The sequence below is a fragment of the Agelaius phoeniceus genome, chromosome Z, assembly GCF_051311805.1.
Source record: "Agelaius phoeniceus isolate bAgePho1 chromosome Z, bAgePho1.hap1, whole genome shotgun sequence".
NCBI classification, from domain to species: Eukaryota; Metazoa; Chordata; class Aves; order Passeriformes; family Icteridae; genus Agelaius; species Agelaius phoeniceus.
The window spans coordinates 29,189,627-29,212,043 of record NC_135303.1 but is presented as its reverse complement, the minus strand read 5'-3'; the positions used below and the strand labels follow the sequence as shown (position 1 = coordinate 29,212,043).

The 22,417-nt window shown below is 37.7% G+C and overlaps 1 protein-coding gene across 1 annotated transcript in view; it reads left to right on the top strand.

Moving 5' to 3' along the window:
* The window catches only part of PRDM6 (PR/SET domain 6), a 79,849-nt gene that overhangs the window by 34,513 nt on the left and 22,919 nt on the right, over positions 1 to 22,417 (top strand). Inside the window, exons 4-5 of the mRNA XM_077171864.1 lie at positions 15,665 to 15,792; positions 19,404 to 19,528. Of these exons, the coding sequence (XP_077027979.1) occupies positions 15,665 to 15,792; positions 19,404 to 19,528 (253 nt within the window). The remainder of the gene's footprint in view (positions 1 to 15,664; positions 15,793 to 19,403; positions 19,529 to 22,417) is intronic.

The following is a 22,417-nucleotide window of genomic DNA, read 5'->3' as shown; positions in this document are numbered from 1 at the left end:
GGAAAACTGTGAAGTCGTACTCCCTATTATTCTTTTTGTATTTAAGCAGAGAATTTTTGTGATTGTGCATGAGGGAGAAAGATACAGGGAAGGAGTGGAGAAAGGTTACACTTTCATCATGTTTTCTGGGTCTCTCAATTCATTTAGCCTTATCTGTGTCTTTTAGATTGCAAGCTCTTAGGTGCCATGACTGTTTTTATGTGTGTCTTTAACTGGGGTACAACAGATAACTGGTTACAAATTTTTGGAGTTTCCCAAGGAAACAATTTTTCATTTTCACATGAATGCTCAGAAAATAAAACTTTTTGCAAAAAAATGTTAGTTTCATGGAAATTTCTAATGAATAAAACTTAGGGAAAAACAGTTCAAAATGATCTAAATATGAAGTTCCTACATTTTCTAAACAAAGTATGTATTTCTCAGTTCCAAATTCCTTTAATTTTTAAGGCACAGTAAGCTTACAATTAAACTTTATATTTTGGTTTATAAAATCTTGAAATAATCCAAATTGAAAAAAAACCCCAAAAATAAAAACCCTTGCTCCAAAATATTTTGTTATTTTTATTGCTTTGCAACCATTGTGATGTTTTGAACAGATCCAGCAAAATAATTTTACAGGCAGCCTTGCTAAAAAAATATTAATTTCCCTTTTGCAATAAATTCTGAGGATGCGGGAAAATCATCAAAATAATTGATTTATTTTAATTTTTTTAAATTTAGTCTTGAGGAAAAATAAAACTTGCTTTGCATAAATCATTTTATGGCTAAAATATTCAAGATGGATTATAATCACTGGTTCTATTGGTTTCAAATTATTTTATCTACTTTGAGTTTCTTTGTTAAAAAGTGGTCATTTAAGGCCAGCAGATTTGCTACACAAACTACTCAACTATTTCTGCTTCACCTGTGTTGGCCTGTATAAGCCACCTATACATTTTCACTTACACCTGTTTGGGACAAAAATTTCCCTTTTACAGAAAATTATTTTTGGCACAGGGAGGAGACTTGAGAGAAGCTGGAAGGATAAAGGTAAGGCATATACTTTTAAAGATGAAAGAGAATAATGCAGAATAAGTAATAGTGAAAGAGACCAACACAATTCTTTGGAATCAGTCCTTCATTTTCACTCTAATGAGGTATTCTCGGGTGTTTTTCTGCCGCCTGATAGATTGAGGATCAGAAAAAAGGAACATGATGAAACAGTGGCTGATGGGAGACTAGAGGCAAGTAAAGAAAATTTTGGATAACATTGGTTAGCTAAATAAGAGAAAGTTACAATTATCAGTAAGAAAATTATTTCTTTATTGATTTGGAAATAAGGATAGAGAAGGACCATAGCAGCATAAATTATATTCATATAACAAGGTCACCTCTTTGGAACCAGAGTCGTGGAACCAGCATAATGCAGAGATCCAAATGTACCATTTGTAGAGCATATATGTGCTGCTTGCAATTTTAGGAGTGGCAGTGATTGATTCATTCCAGGAACAAGCAAGCATGCCTGCTGTGGAATTGCCAACACCATTACAAGCCAGTGTCTCTGTGTTGCTTGGACATCTCCAGCACTGCCTTTGTTAGATACCAGACAGCTTTTCAGAACTGCCTGAAGCCCTTCAGAATGAAGCTTGGCTCTCTGCTAGCCTTTTGGAGAGAGGCTAATTTATATTTATTTCTAAACCTGTATCATTCTAAAATTTTTTTAAAAAGTATCCATGAGTTACTTGTAGTCCAGATTAAGAGCATCTTTACGGCTTATTTCTAGATCAAATCTCTCTGAATATACTCTTTCTTGGCATGGATCTACAAAGTGATTACCTAAAGGGGAAGTGCTTTTCTTTTTACCATTCATGTAATTTTCCAAATTAAGTGTTTCCATTCTCATCCTTTGAGGCTCTCAGTCAGGTTTTCATTTTCACAGCATGAAGATGTGATGAGCAAATGAGCAGTTATTCAGATTTGCTGGTCATAGGCAGAGATTAATTACAGAACACAGGTTTGTAATAATGACTTTGCCAAAATCCATCAAACATTGATCCTTTTCTGTATCAGTAAATATGCAAATAAAAATGATTATGGAGAGCTTGAACCGAAGAATACTTGGAACCTGTTGCATTTCATCCACCTCAATGGATAGGCAAAATGTTTTGATGATGAGTTCACCCTTTATTTACTGCATACACAGTTGGTGACAGTGGTTTTTATAACTCTAAAAATTACACTTAATAAATATGAGGAGAGACAGATTTTCTTGATTACATAAACCTAAATATTTATTCAAGATTTCATGAGAAGTTTGTCTTAATTTAAACAGAGCCAGGGCTGCTGAATGGGTGCCATTTTTTTTGATGTGGACACAAAACAAGTTTTAGTAATATCCACACTCATTTAACCAGTAAATGTTTTCTACTAAGTCTTTGCTTCGGCATGGTTTGCCTACTGCAATCAGAATGAAACTGAAGTCAGTTTTCCATAGATCATATTTAAGGGTTTTATCCTTCATTGCATGAAGGATTGCTGGCTTTAATTAAAAAAATCAGAAGAGGCATGTAAATATTGCTGCTGTAGTTCAGAGAAATGCAGCATTACTTGTATTTTCCCTTTTGGTATTGATGTATGTAGAAGTTGGAGACACTAACACATTGTGGATACTGCTGCTGAGAAGGGGAAAGGAAAAAGATAGGCTTGAAACACAGCCTGTGAGATGGCACAAAGCCAGTGCACTGAAAAATGGCAAACGTCACATTTAACAGCTGGACACAGAAATATTTCTCTTTAATTTGGAAGGAGAAAATTTTCTTCACAGCAGGGCACTCTCAAAAGAGTACAACATCAAAGAGGGTGGGTCTCCCCAGTCAAACATCATCTGGCTCCAGTGATGGAGCAAAATGAATGAACTGTCAGGACTTTTTTCCAGTGTGTATGTTTTTGCCAAGCGAAAAGTAAAAGGTTTAGTGGCTTGTTCTGATCACAGACCAAATCCTGATAATGGAAAGCTGATTCCCTAAAGTCTTCCTCTGATCAGCTGACAGGCAATGTCTGAAGAAGACCCCATATTGATTGATGGTCCACTTTGTATTGATGGCCCCTGCCACCCTTAGAGATAAGCGAGATATGCCAAATGCTTGACAGCTCTGGAGGGCTCCTGTGATTGTGTCTCAAGCAATGTTCTAATCTAATGTTGTAAACCTCACAGAAACAAACACACTTCTAAAGAAACTTAGTGTGATACTTACCAACACCAGATCTGCACTTGGGAATGAAAAAAACCCTTTTCACATTTTCCACTATGATGTCCACTAGCAACATCAGCTCTAATCTTTACTGCACTCCTTTTGTTTGCTTCTTGACTCTGACTTCAGCCCTAAAGAGGCTGCAAACTAGCCATTCCTGTGCTATTTTTTTTCTGACAATCCTATAGTTTAACAAATTTGAAGGAATAATAGACTCTAGGAATTTTTTGATATGAAAACATGGCAACACAGTTGTACAGCCATTACTCATTTGTTTTATGAGAAATCTCAGGCACAGTTTATCATATACTTTATTACTTGACCTTTTAATCATCATCTGGGGAACTTGACATTCCAGACATTCCAAAATATTCCAAACTAAAAATATCACTGTGCCTCATTATTTAAAACTCACAAAGGAATTAAGTATATTTTCTAAGGTATGTAATTTTTACCGAAATTCCTCATTTAGGGTAAGCCTTAATGAGAAGTTTAGAAAATGATTGAAAGAATTATCTGTGGAGCCTGTATTGTAGTAGTAAATGGGTGCTCTGCTGTGATAGATGTTCTACACATACACTGTAAACACAGTCCCTATCCATATTTACTTACAAACTCAGAGTGAAGATAAGCAAATGGTGCAGAAAAAATGTTATCAAACTCCCTGTTTTCTACAGCCGCAGGATCAAGAATTTAAGTACTTGCTGTAAGCCATGTGACAAACATTTTCAGGGCAGGAGCTAAACCCAGGCATCTGCAGAGCAATTCAAGTGCCTGAATGGAGGGTTTAGTGGAATTTTAAATCCTGGAAAGTATCTAAGACATACAGACAGGGCTGACAAGTAATGCCCAGTACTTTAGGATAACTGCTTGTCTTCTGGAGCAGTCACTGGAGCTTCAGTGGAATACTTGAACTCACCAGAAACACTAGTTTACACACCTGAATTTAATTTTACACTCTTAACCTAAACTTAATTTTACACATCTGAATATAACAATATAGTATTTCCCTAGTCCAGGAACAAACCCTTATCAGTGATCACAACCCTTACATGAGGCAGCAATACATATTTAGAACAAAGTAATGCTCTTGACATTTCTTGAAGAGGAGGCTTATTGTGGACAGGCTTTCTTTTCAGAGAGTATTTTCACATGTAATGCATTTCTGCATTAGGGTTGGGATTTTTTATCCAAGGTTGGATGAGACCATTTGAGTCACAACAACTTCCCTGTTCAAGGAGGACTTCTTAGAGCATGGTACTCAGGACTGTGTGTAGACAGCTTTTGAATATCTCCTTAGAAGGACACTCTGCAAACTCTTGGTTCTTCTCATTGCTCTAATGATCCTGGTAAAATTGCTCATGGTAAAATTTTTCTTCCTATTCATGTAGAACTTCCTGTACATCGGTTTCTGACCATTGTCTCCTATCTTTTTGCTTGGCACCACCAAGAAGAGTGACTCCATCCTCTTGACACCCTCTCTGCAGATCTCTTAGAATCTCAAGCAGTTCTGTGCTCAAGAAGTTCCTTTATAATCCAGTTCTTAAAATGCTTAAAGGAACATGGTGTTGGAGCTTTTAATAATCCTAAAGGTAAAGAAAATAATGAAAAGCCCCACGTGCTGCTAACTGAAACCAAAGTCAATTACAGAATGATAATTGTGCCGTATGTTCTATGCACTGTATTTCAGTATTTCTGAAAATATCCCTAAGCACTGAGTCTGAGATTTGTACATCTAAGATCTGCTACCTCTCTAGAAGTACTGATTCATGCACAAAACTATGAAAACACAGTTTGGAACGGTGTTTTGAAAAAGCGCTTTACAGAAATTATAAGAATGAGGGACAAAAAGCTGTGCCATTCTTGGGCCATCAGCTTCCTCTTATAAGCAAGGTAAGGATTGAATTTGAAGAACAGATTCTCCATACTTTTGTTCTTTCTTATGTGTAAGAATTGGGGCAAATGAGAATGATTTTCATTTATGAGTTTCTTTTGGTCCTGAGTGAATTCTCTGAGGATGACTCTGAGTCACCCCAGGAGTGTATACAAGCACACTTGTTTCAGCTGCATTGTCTAGCTTGATGCTGAATGATTAAATCTGCCAAAATCATTCTGGGATACTTGGTTATGTAAAGGAATGAAAAAAAATGAAACAAACACTTTTTAATTTCACTTTTCAATGTCTAATGGTTTTGAGAACCTCCAAGAAAATGGCCTAAGCTCTGCCATTACCTTGCAAAGGAAACAGTGCTCTGTTTCTAGGGGCACTGGGAGCAAGAAAGAATTGCTATAACTGTACTGATTCTGTGGCTCCCAATATAATTTTAGGAGCTTTATTACAGAGTAAGTTCATTGATTCTTTCCAGTCCAGTCAGAGTTTTCAGTTATTGGGCCCTTACTTGTAACTCCTTCCCTGTCATACTTACCAGGATCTGCATTTACCAGTCAACAGGTGTGAGAGTCTTTCTGGGTTATCTCAGCTTTGATAATTTGCCTCTCTGTTCTTAAGCATCTTTTCATTTTAAGTCTGGTTTCTTTCAGAGTCTTTCTGAAGAGTGAGCAGTGAGCCTAGATTGGTAACATTTTTCTCTTCATGCTCCATGTCCCACATAGAAAAGACTGGAGAAAACCGCTTCAGTCTGTTGCCTCCACATGGTCTTCTGGTACCAGGGCTGCACAGGAAGCCAGGGTAGTGAGCAGGGAAATAACAATGTTAAACAAAAATGTCTCCATTGCAGAATGGCTTGTGGCTGGAGCACCACAACTTTCTTTGTCCTATCACTGGACCTGTCAGGAGAGTGCAAAATCACACCCAGGGAAGGCCCTGTGATGTCAGTGGGTACTGCAAGAGCACTGGTATTTTACAGATCTGTTTACATGTGTTCAAGTTTCCAGCTTCATGCATGGAGGTTTTTTTCTGCTCTGTGTCTTCCTCTCATTGCCCTGGTGTTGAGTAACACTGTTGCATTACATGAAATTCTTTCCTATTCCAGGACCTCCACGGGCTAATGTCAAAACAAACCACAGAGACTCGACTTAAAAAAAAGTAATTTTATGAAGTCCACATAATCAGCAGGGCATTGCTTTCATGACACTTTCTGGAATAAGGCCCCAGTCCTCCGACTGCTTACACAGATGCTTGGTTTCACACACGAGTAGTCCCATTGAGATCAATGGGAGTACAACATGTGCAGAAGTGTTTGCTGGACTGAGGTCTAAGTGAGAGATGAAGCCTTTCACCTAGCACAGACAGTTCAAACCAATGTTTATAGTTTCATATGCCATAATCCTTTGAGAAACATTAAAACTAAATAGCTTTTAATATTATTTGGCAAGTATTCTTTTTTTATAATATTTGCTAGATGATGCCTGCTAGATTAAAGAGAAAAATATTGCATAGATATTATAAGATGTACGCTCTATATCAGATATGGTTAATTTTAAAAAAATTGCTTTGCATTGTGTGAACAGCCAAAGAAGACCATTGGCTGTCAGGACATATTTCTGTGGTTTTTCACAAAGGGGTTTCATCCAGTTGGACAAAAATTTTCCTTTGACTTTAACTAGTGAGGCCTCCTGATATTTCCTCCTTGCTCATTTGTTTCAGACTTTTATTTTGTCAATTGCTTTGGGAAACTTGATGATAATTCTAGGTATAAACAAATTGCATGTGCCACAAATACTCCAACAAAGAAAAATCATACTTTGAATGAACTGTTGCTTTTTCTACATGGCAAGGAAATACCATCAATTGTTATTATAAAAATAGAAGCACTTCAAAACAAGTAACTTGTTATTGGCATGGATTAATTTCATATAGATAAAAAGATCACAGTAACTGGCTTTCATTTTCTACATAATAATAAACCAAAGCATTCTTATCTCCTCCTAAGAACACAAGCTTGAATGTTATCTGAAACATATTTATATTTTTGATTCTGCTATCTGCCTATAAATAATCTGAAGACGTACTTTAACTGGTAAAGCAAATCAATTAGTCTTATCAAGAAACAGTGAAATGTATGAGAAGTATTTATAATTAATGTCTTTCTGAAATAATGACCATGCAACTGAACAGGGAACCTGTCCAAACATTTCCACTTATACCAGAATGAGGTTGATGACATGCATAATACTATTGTTGTGTACCAGTTTTACATGTACAGTTGATTATTACAGATACAATAATATTTATTAGGCATCAAAACTGGATTTATCAGAATGTGATGAATATTGTCTTTATTCGGGCTGTTCAGCCTGTTTGCTGTATAGGTAATCTAAAAGATAGCACTTAATTTACAATATATATCAATGTTTGTGGTTTTTGCAAAGGATGTGATCATATAATATTACTATTGTCATAAATCAACATCATTATTAAACCGTTTGGAGCGTTTTCCATGCATTTTAGTTTGTGTCTGAGCTGCATTATATTTTATTTTTCTTTTGTATGGTGGGACTAAAGAGTTCTTAGAAAGCTTGCTGAATACCCTTACTTGGTTATCAAGTTAGTGAAAGAAGTGAGAAAGAAGTTATGGTTATATGCATGATTGTTTCATTCAGTGTGTAACAAGGAGAAGACACATACTTAGAAGGACCCTCCTGTCCTAAAGCAGATGTCCAGCACCTAATATTAAGGCATTAAAAGTCTAAAAGTATTCATTCTTTGAGCACTTGTTGCTATCAATATGAACCCAGCTGTATTTTGATTTTTAGCCTAAACTATGCTCCTTAAATGTAATATTTTCAATGAATTGTTAGTATCTTCTCTCTTTTAGTTCATGCAGCATCTTCTGAATGTTTCCAACTTTCTAGATAATGAGGTCCTTCGGCAGTGTGCTGATTTCAAAGCCAGCTGCTAGGCACCAGCACACTACACAAAATCCAACCTAAATGAATAAGTTATCAAGTCATGCATACAATCTAGCTTGCTTTCAGTTTGACATGATTTGAAGCTCTAACAAATAAATAATGTGTACGTGTCATAATAAACTCTGGAGTTCATCGGCATTTTTCTTAACAATGACTGCCTTAAGCAAGCCAAATCACTGAATTTTACTGTTCGCTTATCTGAGTTTCAGGGCTTTTCAGGAAAGAGACAGCTATTTCTCCAGCTGTATGGGAGAGGTAACCATCCTTGTAATTTGTTCTGTTGGCTGTAGAGCTGTCTTCTACCAGTAAAGCCACTTAACACTCTTCCCCCCTCTAAGACAGCATACGTGTATTCAACTTTACTTACAGTACTAGTTCATTGCAGACAATGAGTAAAGTGATGCAGAGTGAATTTAAAAAAAAAGTTCAATGAAGATATAGCAGTTTTCTTCAAAAGGACATGATGTTAATGACAGGATTGAGTGTTTATGGGTAGGAACTAAGAGGAAGGCCAATATAGCAGATATTCTGGTGGAGGTCTGTTTTAGACCATCCAGCCAAGATGAAGAGGAAGGTGAAATAGTCTATAGGCAGCTGGGAGAAGTCTCATGATTGCCATCCCTTGTTCTCCTGGGAGACCTCAATTTAGCCAATGTTTGTGGAAATGGAACAGTGTAGAGGGGAAAATATCCAAGATGATTGTGGAGTGTGTGGAAGATGGTGACACAGATGGTGAGGGAGTCAGCTATGGAATGTGCCATGCTGTTTGTGAACAAAGGACTTACAGGTTTTGTGGTGGTCAGAGGCTGTCATGAGCACAATGATCACAAAATGACTGAGTTTTCAAATCTCAGAGATGTAAGGAGGAAGATCAGCAGAGCTGCCGTCTTGGACTTCCAGAGGGCAGACTCTGGCCTGTTTAAGGGACTGGCTCACAGAGTCCCTTGGGGGGCACTCTTGGAAGGAGTGGATGTGCTTTAAGAAGGAAATCTTAAAGGGACAGGGGAGTCCAGGAAGGTTGGATGTGCTTTAAGAAGGAAATCTTAAAGGGACAGGGGCAGGCTGTCCACATATGCTAAAAGATGAATTGGTGGGGGAAGAAGATTAGCCAAGTCAAACAGAGAACTTTGGCTGGAAGTTAGGGGAAAAAAGAGAGTTTGTGACCTTTGGAAGAAAGGGGCAGGCAGCTTCAGAGGATGTCATGAAATTATGCAGGGAGACAATTAGAAGGGCCAAATCCCAAATAGAATTTACCTGCTGTAAAAGAAAATAAGAAAGGTTTCTATAAAGTGTAGCAACCTAAGGAGAGCCAAGTAGAATCCCTTTGGTGGATACGTGAGGAAACAGTGACAAAAGATGAGGAAAGAGCTGAGGTACCTTTGCCCCAGACTTTAATAGTAAGACCAGTTCTTCTCTGAATAACCAATCCTCTGAGCTGTAAGACAGTTGCGGTAAGCCAAATGAAGCCCCTGTAACTGAGACAAAAATTGTAAGAGATCTGCTCCGTTTGGATATACACAAGTCTGTGGGGTCAGATGGGATAGACACAAGTCTTGAGGAGCTGGGGGAAGAGCTCACTAAGCTATTTTCAATCATTTATAAGTGGCCATGGCTCATCAGGGAGGTTCCAGTTGACCAGAGTTCGGCAGACATAAGGCAAAGTTACAAGACAGTCAGGAAGAAGGATGCAGGGAGCAACAGGCCTGTAAGCATGGTCTTGGTGCCAGGGGAGGTCATGGAGCCATCATGCAGACAACCAGGACTGAGCACAGTCAGCATGGGTTTACAAAAGGCAGGTCCTGCTTTTTGATCCGGTCTTCTTCTGTGAAAGTGTGACATACTTCACAGATGAGGGAGAACAGGTATTATCTACCTGTTCTTCAGTGAAGCCTTGACACCATTTCCCACAGAATTCTACTGGAAAAATTGGATGTGATGGCCTGTACTCTTCAAGTAAAAGACAGAAGCTGGCCATATCCAGAGAACAGAGATGAGTGGTGCTAAATCCAGCTTGTGGCCAGTCACAAGTGCTGTTCCCCAGGGCTCAGTGGTGAGGAACAGCCCTGTTCAATATCTTTATCCATGATATGGATGTGCGGATCAAGTATATCCTTTGCCAGTCTGCAGATGACACTAATTTACACAGTAGTGTTGATCTACTAGAGGGTGGTGGGTGGGCTCTGCAGAGGGATCTGGACAGGCTGGATTGACAGGCTGAGGCCAAGTCTGTGAGGTCAAACAAGGGCAAGTACCAGGTCCTGCACTTTGGTCACAGCAACCCTACATGATGGTACAGGAAGAGAGACTGGAAGGATATCCTGGTGGAAAAAGACCTGGTAGTGCTGGTTGAACATGAGCCAGCTGTGCCCAGGTGGCCAAGAAAGCCAATGGCATCCTGGCCTGTGTCTGCAGCAGTGTGGCCAGCAGGAGCAGGGCAGGGATTGTCCCCTGTACTTGGCATAGGTGACATCACACAAGTCCTGTGTCCAGTTCAGGGTCCCTCACTACAAAAAAGACATTGAGGTGCTGCAGCACATCCAGAGAAGGGCAATGGAGAAAGGTGAGGGTCTGGAGCACAAGTCCTGTGAGGAGCAGCTGAGGGAGCTGGGGTTGTTTAGTCTGGAGAAAAGGAGGATTGAGGGGGGGTCCTTACTGCTCTCCACAGCATCTGAAAGGAGGCTCTAGGAGTGCATGAGCTGGGTTGTCTCCCAAGCAGCAAGCAACAGGAAAAGAGTAAAAAACCTCCAACTGTGCCATAAGAGGTTTAACTTAGATGTTAGGGAACAGTTCTTCACCAAGAGGGTTGTCAAGCACTGGAACAGGCTGTTCAGGGAAGTGATAGAGTCACCTTCCCTGGAGGTATTTTAAAGAAGTGTAGCTGATGCACTTAGGGACTTACTGTAGGGAATTCAACCCTGTTTGGCTTGGCTGTGCTGGGTTAAGGGTTGGATTCAATGATTTTAAAAGTGTTTTTGCAACCTAAGAAATTCTATGGTTCTATAAATTGCACACCTTTTACAGACTGTCAGCTTAATATCCAGGCTTGTATCCATTATCCTTTTTGGCATTGTTTTCAACTTCTGTTCAGGTTAGACACCTTTAGAAGATGTATTGTTTTTGCATCAAAAGCAGGGTCTCACAATAGTGAGATTTGCCTAATGTAGAGCTTATTGAGTTCTGATGTCCAAGATAGCAAAGAAGAAACTTCCAGTATAACTGTGGCTTGTAGGTTCATACACTGTTACAGAAAGGATATAACTTGTATGGATGCTACCACACCTAACATGTCTGGTTACAGCTTTTTATACCCTATTACCAGTAGTTTTGGGTACATATTTGCTATCTTTGCATTGAAGGCAAGAGTAAATCTTCTTTAGAGAGGAGAAGACTCATAGTAAATGATTTGAAAATTCTATGATTTTATGCATGTGATATCAATGAAAATAGCAGTGAACAGCAAAATGCAAGAGTTTCTACAATGGTTAGAATTAACTCTTACATATTTTGTGGCTTTCTTCACATTTCTTTTGATATCCTGCAACATAAAAAAAATATTCTAATAGCTACTTTTACAATATAAATGTGTCTCCAAAGAAACATTTTATTTTCAGGATCACTCCATTCCCTGACTGCCTGAAGTGAAAATGAGCAGCCAAATAATTATCTGCTAATACCTTTCTTACCTGACTAAATGGAAAAATAAAATGCAAGAATTTCTGAAGATGTAATAGCAGGCCATGGAAAGAGAACAAGGGAAGGCAACAGATAGGGAGGGAAGAATTTCAAAAAACTATTTTTGCGCTTGCTGTGGCATCTGTGAAATAGTTATTAATTGCTTCATAACTTAGCTTTCTCTGCAGCTATGCTGCTACATTTGAACTTTTTTAATCTAAAATTTCATGGCATCTATACCAGAAATAGGGGCAACAGTTTTAGCACTAGAATTAGATTTGCCCCAATGATCCAAGTAAGCAATACTGATTCTATCAGTACTGAAGTTATTGAAGGTTCTCAGAAGTCTCTTTAGCACCCACCTTGTCTTTTATTACTGCTTAAATCTTAGATGGTTCATGTTTATATTACTTCTGTTATTTATGTTATGGCTGTTCAGAGATTTTAGAGCATCACTTATATGGCATGCAGTGTGCTTTTGAAGTTATGTTATTACTGCCATTGTGTGTTGCTCTTACAATTGTCATTAAAGTATCCATGTCCTCCAAATAATTATCCTCAACCAATCCAGCCATCGGAAGAGGAACCTGACCTCTATTTATGTCTCAATTACTTAATAAAGGGATGTTTGCAAGGAAGGGAACAGAAAATACTGAGAAGAGAAGAAGATTGTATTCTGATGACTATGCTTTGGACTTACTTTCCTCGAAAATGAAGCAATTTCTGTTGTACTCTGAAGTCAAAGGATGAAATTCATAGAGGAGAAGTACGTATCATATTCTGAGTCTCTTGATCTGCAACATACCAGTAAAATATCTGTAAACAGTCAAGAACCTATTAAGAAGATAATTAACTATAAGGCAACTGCTAAGGGGGACCATAATGCAAATCAGATGAAGTGAGTGCAGACCTCTTTTATCAAATTCCAGTCTGTTCCACAATCTAGTTCATTCCATTACAAAACAAACAGAAAAACCACAACAAAACCCAAACCCTTAATATCCAGCAAAACCAAGAGTTATCAGAGTCCAGTATGAAGCATAGGTAACACTTCCAAGTGCAATCAAAATAGAAAAAATGAAATAACTAACTGTGTTTCCACTACTTGGATCAGTGACTATGTGAGATACAGAAAAAATAAATGCAAAGTCTGAAGGGACTTGGAGAAATGGTATTCTGTTTTACCATGAGGCTATTGCAATGTGTGAGAAATTTATGCCAGTGTGGATGGATGCAATGATAAGTGAGGTAGTTAAAGGCTTCCAGTAACATAAGTTTATCACAGGTTTCTGCAGTATTTTCTGTAATAGAAAGTATGGCTATTTAAGGATGTATGCATGTGTAATAGAGATGTGGGTAAATATGTATATCCATTGTTTAATGCAGTGCCTGTGTTCACAGCTTGGGCTACAGGTTTGTTTTGTCTCTGTTATGGCAGATTATGCTTTGCTCCCTCGTGAGGGTTTCTTCAGGCAGTTATTTCTTCACTGGTTTCCTGATTTATATAACTGTAAAGTGAATAAGAACTCCTGCATAACGGTGACATGAAAAATAATAACCATAAATGAGTTTTGTTTTTTTTTTTTTCCCAGATTTTAACCTGTATTGTGCAACTTGACAAATTCAGCACAGTATTGTTATTTACCTTCCAAGCCTAGGGCTTCTTCTTCTTTACAGATGGGTTTACAATTCTGTAAGAACAGGGCTAAGAATGCTGTTGGATAAATTATGACTATGCAGCAATGTCAGTAATATCCCAATATGCCCAAGGAGGGAATAGTGTCACTTGATGCATCAATACTTGCAGAATAAAGTATTTGAAAATACTTAGTCTTACAGCACAGTCCTTCCAATTCCAGACCAATGCCCAGGAAAGACCCATGTTATCATGACAGATTTTAATTTTTCATATCATTTAATGACTGTCTATTTATACAAAGCTCTGGGTAGAGCCCTGTGTGCTAAGACATGAGTGTCACTACTGATTACGGCAGACCTTTTTATCTTTCCTGTTTCATATAATCTGGGAATTAGGAAATTATTAGCTCTTTATTTATGGGAATTGTTTTTGCATCGTGTTAAGATATATATTGTTATGTGAATAAGCAGCATGTAAATGGATAGGTAATAAACACTGATGAGAATGTTTGCATAGATATTGCCAAAATGGTTTCAGCCAAGTACTGTTAGTCATTAATTTTTCCTTCTCTTCCTTTTTATATGCTGATGTCCTGTAGAACTTTTCCGATTTCTTCACAGATTTTTATAGTTTAGCATATTTTGCTCACATATTCAGCATACATTAAGATATTTGCTTAAGAATAGGTCCTTGCTGATAACCAGCATGTTAGCATTTATACAAAAATCAACTTAATCACTGGGATTAAAGTATTTGTTTACTTCTGAGGACTCCTGATTCTCTGACTTTATTCCACTCAGTGCATGTTGGGGTAGCATCTTGCTTATCCAGCACAGGAGTATCTGGCCAGGTTTCACCTGATCCTTGTCACAGACACTCAGGAAAAAAGGATAAGAATTGCCATAGATACTTGATTCCTGTGTCTCTCCTGCTCTTGCAATGGACATATTCCTCCTGATTACTCACAGTCCCTCTTGGCCAAAAGCAAAAGCAAGGCTGGTTCCTGAATTTGACACTCTCCGTTGGTGGAGGAAAAAAACTAGGTTTTGATTCCTACGTATATTTTTGTGTGAACTATAGGAAACTCTCTTTTAAAGTATCAAATATAGTCACACAATTTCTGAGATTATTCTCCTGATATTGAAATAGATATTCAAGATTGTTAATCTGTATATACTAGAAATGTTCAATTCAATGTAATAAATGTGCTCCCTCTTTAGTTTACAGAATTAATACTTTCAAGAAGATATCAATTTAGGCTCAGACAATTTCAAAGGGAATCACATTTTTGGGGGAAGGATGTTAAAGCAAATGGTGTTCATAGAGGAGGAAAAGGCATGAAAATGAGATTTACTTCAGATAGGTACCTAATTGTTCAGATGTATTTGTGAGGTTTGCCAAAGGAATTGTGAAACAAGTAAAAATCTTGTGAGATCACACGCTTTTAGTAGGATTAGACCTATCTAGATAACATTTTTAAACAGTCAGGGGGTAGGTATGCATGATACATTTATCTTTTCATTTCAGAATCTCCAGAGCAACTCTATTCTTGGCTTCAGAGGGAGCATCCACTTTTGAATACGAACATATTACCTTTTTTTTTTTAAATCAACATAACTGGCTCTCATGTCCTTAGTAGGGATGTCATGTTTAGGAAAACAACGATTCCCTCAGGACTGGTTTCTCATTCGGTACTTCAAAAAAATTATGTGTCTCAAGGGAGATCCAAAAGGCATCATCAACTCCATTTTTCCTTCTAGTCTCATTTGTTTTGATATTATGAATCCTACAACTCCCTAACATATCATGTAAGGCTGCTGAAGTAAATACTCTTGCTGCAACTGAGATGTGAAGGAAGGGGTCCTTGTTTAGGGATTGCTACTGCCCCTTGCTCAGATGTCCCAGCCATTTTATTGCACATTTTACATCCAGATTTTCTTGTTTATCTGGCAGTTCATTATTTAAGGCCAGCTTGTCAGAATCGGTTAAATATTCTTTGGGAAACATGGTCACATCTTTGAGACACCACAAATATTTTTAAAATGAAAAGATTGGCTTGATAAGAGAAACAAGATAAACTTGCATCCCCTAAAATATTTTTCTGCTTTTTCATGTATATTTCTAAAAGTATCAGTACACGGATGACAAACTTCATGGCAATAAAGTCCTGGAAAGAGAGACACCAGCAAAGCAGTGAAAACGATTGCTGATGATTTGTTCTAACTACTTGACCTTGTGCCATCTCCCCCAGATATATGACCAAGATGGGACACTGCAGCACTTTATCGATGGTGGAGAACCCAGTAAGTCGAGCTGGATGAGGTACATCCGATGTGCCCGGCACTGTGGGGAGCAGAACTTAACCGTGGTTCAGTACAGGTAAAGTGATTCTTGATTCACTCAGTGACACAAAATGAGAGTGTTTTATCAGGCTGTGACCATCAGGAGTACTGCTGCCTTTGATTGAAAAGACAGTATCCTAGCTTTGGAGGATGTGCTGACGTGGGGCAGCACACATGGGGTGAAGCTCCAGGGAGCGAGGGCAGCCCTGTGTCACTTGTGTGACCACCCCGCCACACAGAGCTCTCTGCACTGTTTCAAACAGCCTCATCAGAGGCAAGCCAACACAAGCAGTTCTCCACCCTTAAGAGGGATGCATGTGATAGGGGAGGGGGAAAAGTGGCACCCAGAGGCATCCTGAGAGTCAGCCACGAGCTGTGCATACACCTCGAGCTCTTTTGTTGAGTGCACCTGCTGGCCAAGACTGCTAGAGCTTGTGCCTCTTATGCTGCTGGCTAGAGAAAGTCAAAATGCAAAGAAAAATGTAAAGAAATTATGGTACATTTTGCTTTGTACTTGCAAAGATATGCAGAAAACCCAGACAACACATTACATAAATACATGACCTCAGTTATAAACAAACCTTTTGCCTTAGAATCAGAAGCGACTGCTTGGCCTTATTAAATGTGGTAGGAAGCACATCAAAGAATGCCCCAGGCTTGCCAGTTGCAGTGAGCAATGATTTTTGCTGGTTGCTTTAGAGAGCAGAGTTTCTTTTATTTAGGAAAAATCTTAAACTTATTTAAACTACCTTTAAAATTAAAAATAAAACATACAAAAGCAAGCTAAAATGAAATATATAAAGTTTGATTATCCCATAGGGATCCAATTTAACAATGGTAAAATTGTTCAATTGCATTTTCAGCTTTTTTATTCTCTGGCCAGTTGACTAAACAATGCTGCAGTTAAAAAAATAACAATCCTATTTATACATTAGGAATCTTTTATTATATACTTAGGTATCTGCTATCTATAGCTAAAATACCATAGGATTTTAAAGAAACACACTGGGTAATGAATAAAGATTGTTGTGATGAAAGAGTATTTTTGTAGGTATCTTGTGGACTATTTCTCTATGTGCTGATGTGTGCGTGCACATACATATATAAAAATAAGAAAAAAATATGCGTACACACATATATATAGATGACAAAACTAAATGAAAAGTGAACATGAGAAAGTCATTACACATCTGTCAATATTAAGTGGATTTTACAACTCTCCTTTCATGATGGAGTTTTTACTTAGAGTTCCCTCTGTTGATCTGTTTTCGATTACTTCAGATCTTTATAAAATGAACTACAAAAACACAATTTAAAAAACTGGCATCCATCACCAGTGACTGCATCCAAGTGTAAGAAAATAGAAAAGTTGGACACTGAAAAACCAGCCTAATTTTTATTGTACATGGACGTCCTCCTCACAGAAAGTCAGCTGGTTTAAATTCATTCTGTTATGATTTGTAATATCTAAATGGAATTTTCTTCAAAGTGCTCTTGATTGATTGACCCTTAGCTGAACGTTTTGTTTTTATTTTGAGGCTGACAATAATGTTTGTTGGCATGTGTTCTGCTTCAACTGTGTTGGGACGCCATGAAGCTATCTTTATGAGTCATCCAACCACAATACTAAATACATGTCAGCAAAGGAAATATTATCCGAAAAGGGAAAAATCCCTTTGATGTACTTCAGCATGCAGAGATTGCTGCGAGTTTTGGAAGCTCTGCACACTTGTAAGGGACGGTGTACACTTACACTTTTTTTTCCCTGCCTACTCCAAGCCCCACAGACCACCCATTGCTCAAAAACAGTCCTGCTCTTTCAGCGGCAAAGTGTGTCATTTGGTTTTAGCACATTCATTTGCTGGGCTGCTGTGTTTATGTTAAGGGAAGCCAAACTGAGAGATGAAATGTTACAAGGGTGAAGTACAAAGTAGACTCAATTTTTCTCAAGTTAAGAGATGCCGGTAATTTATAGTGTGGCTCCGATTTTCATTTTTATGTAACAGTGGAAAGAATTAACTAAATGCAAAGCTCTGTCAAGAAAGAGAGACAGAGAAGAAGAGGAGGAGAAAGAGGAGGAGGGAAGATGAAGGGGAGACACAAAGAGGAGAGTTTTTGTCAGATATTCATAGAAGGCTAAGAAAACCGTTCTGCTTAGCTAGCAGTGCCCTCCTGAGACAGGGTGGCAGTAAGCGAGGAAAATAACAAGATAAATGAAATTTTTGCAGCTGCTAGTAAAATATTGAGAATCTGCACTTTTTTATTGATCTTTATGATCCTGTTGCCAAGAGCCACTTTGCGGTGACAAAATATGTTGACAAGTGCATATCTCACTGCCATGAAAAATGTGGTAGAAGATTCTCCTTATGTCTGCAGTGTTATACAAGGAACAAATTGCATTGCTACAGCCAATTCTTTATAGAAAGTCTAAATTTAAGGCCTACCAACCCTAAACACTTTTATCTTGAACTTCAGAATAATGTTTGTAGCAATTCTTCACTCAGAAAACTGGTTGAGGCCTAACTTTTTTTTTGGTCTGTAGATGTTTTTTCTGCCTTACATAAGCGGTTATAAAAAATGTTCATTTCTTGGTACTTTGACTGTATCACTTTGGTATGTAATCCTTCAGCAAGAGTGGACTGTTCTTCTTGTATATATTGAATTTCTATCCATCTCAGAGGAGTGTGTTTTACTGTTCCATGTGAAGCATAAGGGAAAAGCCACTGCAAACTGATAACATTTGTCTTTTATCCTGTGTCTGATTCTAATCTAGCACAGTTTTTGCTGCCATGTAAATGTCTTAACTGCAGAAATATCACTCTGAAGCTATTTGCATCAGTGCAAGATCAGGAAAAGGCTCTTGTTTTTTATGCTGAAGACATAAGGATTTTTCCCTTTTCCCCTCCATGTTCCCACTTCAGTGGTCTAGAAATACCCAGTGTTCTCTCACAGGAACAATGAGACACACACTTAAGGTAACACTGATTTACACATACTAAATCATTGGCACTGCCCTCACATTCCATGTAGTGGAAGATTTTAGCACTGCATGATCCAATTAATCCAGTTTTTTATTTCCCCTAAGTCAAAGTCTGTTTTCTTCGACAACCCAAGGTCTCTCTATAAAAGGTGTATTACTGCCATGAAAGGTCACTCCACACACTATCTCAAAGGTCTTGCTAAATGTATTTATTCATTTAATTTCTCTTCACAAAAGAAATGTTGTCTACCCTAAAATATGTTAACTTTTGCAGGTGACAAATGCAAAGCTGTTTAAATGGCTGTACTTGCTGATCTGTGTACACCACTCAGATGATTATACCATGTAAGCAGAAAGTACCATTCTAAAATCCCCCTGAAACACACTTTGCAAAAAAATACCTGTATTTTAATGGTATCTTGGTCCTTCTGAAACCTTAGTGTTTAATGTATGCTAGATACACTTTGTCTGTAATGCTGTTAGCCTGTGCTACAGGAACAAAATCCTTCTCTAATGACAGATTTGGTTTTAACACAACCAGTAGGTTATTCATTTAGTTATCTGCAGAAATGCTTCCAAAACAATGAATTTCTACTGTAATACCATGTACTATAAGATGAGAATGCTCTATTCCTAAATTATGCCATGTTTTCTTTTTTCTTGATTAGGTCAAATATATTCTACCGGGCTTGTATAGATATCCCCAGGGGCACTGAGCTGTTAGTGTGGTACAATGACAGCTACACATCTTTCTTTGGAATCCCTCTCCAGTGCATTGCACAAGATGAAAATTGTAAGTTCTTTCTTGCATTTCTACCTGTGTAAGCCATAATTCCTCTTTCATGCCTAATCAGATACATCATAGAGCATTTTAGAGGGGGCTCTGTCCCTGGAACTTCAACACCTATCTGGATGGAGCTTTGAGCAATCTGTTCTTGTGGTGTCCCTGCCCATGGCAGGGGAGCTGGAACTAGATGATCTTTAACCATTCTATGATTCTCTGATTCTATGACGTTTAATGAAATTTGCAGTATATTTAAGGTGAGGTGATATACTTATACTGCAAAATTGTGGTATGGTTAGAATCACTGTTCTGTATCAGTGATTAATTAATGTATTGCAAACAAGTTTGTTTGGTTCTCTCAGTTGTTACTAGACCTATCACAAAACACTGTATTGCCAAAACAGTAATGCATTGCAAGCCCACAGGGCCTCTGTTGGTGATTCTTTTTTTCTATTACCTCTGAGCATATTGAGAAAAGCTTTGACTGGCAGATTAAAGAGGTTAGATCCTTGTGGTTAAACATAAAACCCTACTTTTAAAAATACCAGCTGAATGTAAGCACACTGAAATGACAATAAATCTCTATTCCATCCTGACCATCCCCATTTTCATCCATTCTTTTACCTGTTCTCAACATTTTATTTCTTGTTTGCTAGGGATCCTCATGAAACTAAGCATGAATAGTTACTTTTAACAAGACAAAAACTAGTGCTGGATACCTATGTCTGTAATAAAAATGAGTGATCCAGGCACATCCTTCAGTTCTATTGCTTGTGTGTGAGACTTGGTTAGAGCTTGCATCCATTTTGGCAACTATATATATCTATAAAGTGGGAGAAAACAAGAATGGACCCGTTGACTTTGGTCTAAAGTAACTCTGTGACTGCCCACACTCAGTAAATGATGTATAAGGTGTATGTTTTTGGTCCTGTACTTGGACACTTAAACAGCATGAACTGCTAGGAAGAACTAGTGTCTTGTAGCAACTTAAATACCGAATCATGCAGCAATTAAACAGCAAGATAGCAGGGACTAAACTGTTGAAAATAAACATCCTTTCTCATCTTGAGTTTTCTGTTGAGTCTGCTGAGTTTGAGAAAAGTTTAAAAGAAATTTAGTTTCTGGCAGAAATATTTGCTGATGAAAGCCATGCTCTGGAGTGTACAATATAGAAATATTATTTTTTTCTTTCAGAAACTCAAGACTACAATTTTTTTTTTAAATCATTATGGATAATATCTATAAATATTGTCTCTTGTTATTTCTCTGTGAGACAAACCAGAGTTTCATCCATAGAGACACTGACATGAGTAGATGAAATTAATCTCTGACCATGGAGCCATCTGCAGACTGGTATAGGACTTCAGTCCCACCTAAACTCCCAGAATGTACCTTCTGCTTATCTTCTGCACAAGGGTATTGTCAGCAGCACAAGTTCTGCCTATATTCCTTAGATCTTCAGTAGCCTGATCTCACTGCTTCTGTGGACTTTTATGACCACAATTTAAAGAAAATAAAATAAAAGAAAAAGGTGATCTTCTGAGTATATTGAGGCAAAATGATAGTAAACAAATTGCTCCTGGTACTGAAGAGACATAGAAGATGTATTCTGTGTCTGGAAACTTGAGATAGATAGATCCATGGATGCAAATCTACTTAGAAATGATGTTCTCAGATACTACAAAAAAGAATAGGTTAGGATGGACCTCAACTGACATAAATTAAATATCTTCTAGTAATATAATATTGGAATTGTTATGATTGATCATAGATATTAAAACAGAACTCTAAAGCAACTGGCATGATTTAAAATATTACCAAATATTAAGTTGTGGTTGTTTTGGGGATTTGTTTGTTTGTTTGTTTGTATTTCTTTTACATTAAATAATATTGGCTGATTCTGGATTACAACTGAAATTCTCATGTTTGCTCTTAGAAATCATGATTTGCTCATGTTTGCTCTTAGAAAAATTGATTTACCAAAACACAGTTGTAGTTTCTAATCATCAGTTTAATACATGCTATGTACCTATTTGTATATATAAACAGTTTGTAACCAAATTTGTGTACAGAAACTTATATGTATACAACATATTTAATAACATATTAAAAATTTCCATGAAAAAAATAGCGCATGGGCCTGAGTCTACCAAAATTAGAAAGCATTAGAAGTTACTCAGTCCAGTGGCCTAAATTATATTTATTTTTCATTGTGGTGCAAGCTTTTGTCAGCTGACTATTTTTCCACAGGACCCTTGCCTCATTCACTGTATGATCTATATGGCTCTCAAGGTGTGAGGCAGCTGTTCAATTTCTTCTACTTGCTTCACCTCCTGCCTTTCTTATCACAAAACATTCAAATTCAGCACTAAATCACTTCTTTGTGAAAAACATATTGCATTTGTCGCTGAAATATCTGAGTGCCTCATAAGCCATAGTTAACTGACGATCATAAGACTAGAAACAATTTTCATGGGACTTTAAAACATTTTTATACCTGTTTTGTAGGTGGGAAACTGATGCACGAAGATCTCTCTGCCTGTACTTTGCAGTGTTTCATGGTGACCTACCTGCTATTAACCTCAGGCATAAGATACATGATGAAGTCCCTGGCTTCTTACTGCATTGGCAGTGTGACCATCTGTGAGATCTAATGGTGTAATATCCTCAGAGGCCACCCTTTTGCAGGATGAGGGAACTATTGCTGCAGTAGATATTTAAGCCCTCTTGTATCTCAAGGAGGGTCCCAGCAGGGACTTTTTTCTCCATGCTCTCAAAATTCACACTTGCTGTGATATAGCAGTCAGACATGCTGATTGTAGCATGCAGAGTCAGGATATCACAAGTGGTGCAGCTTTTTCTTTCATTGTGTAATAGAAGTATATCACAGTCAGGCTT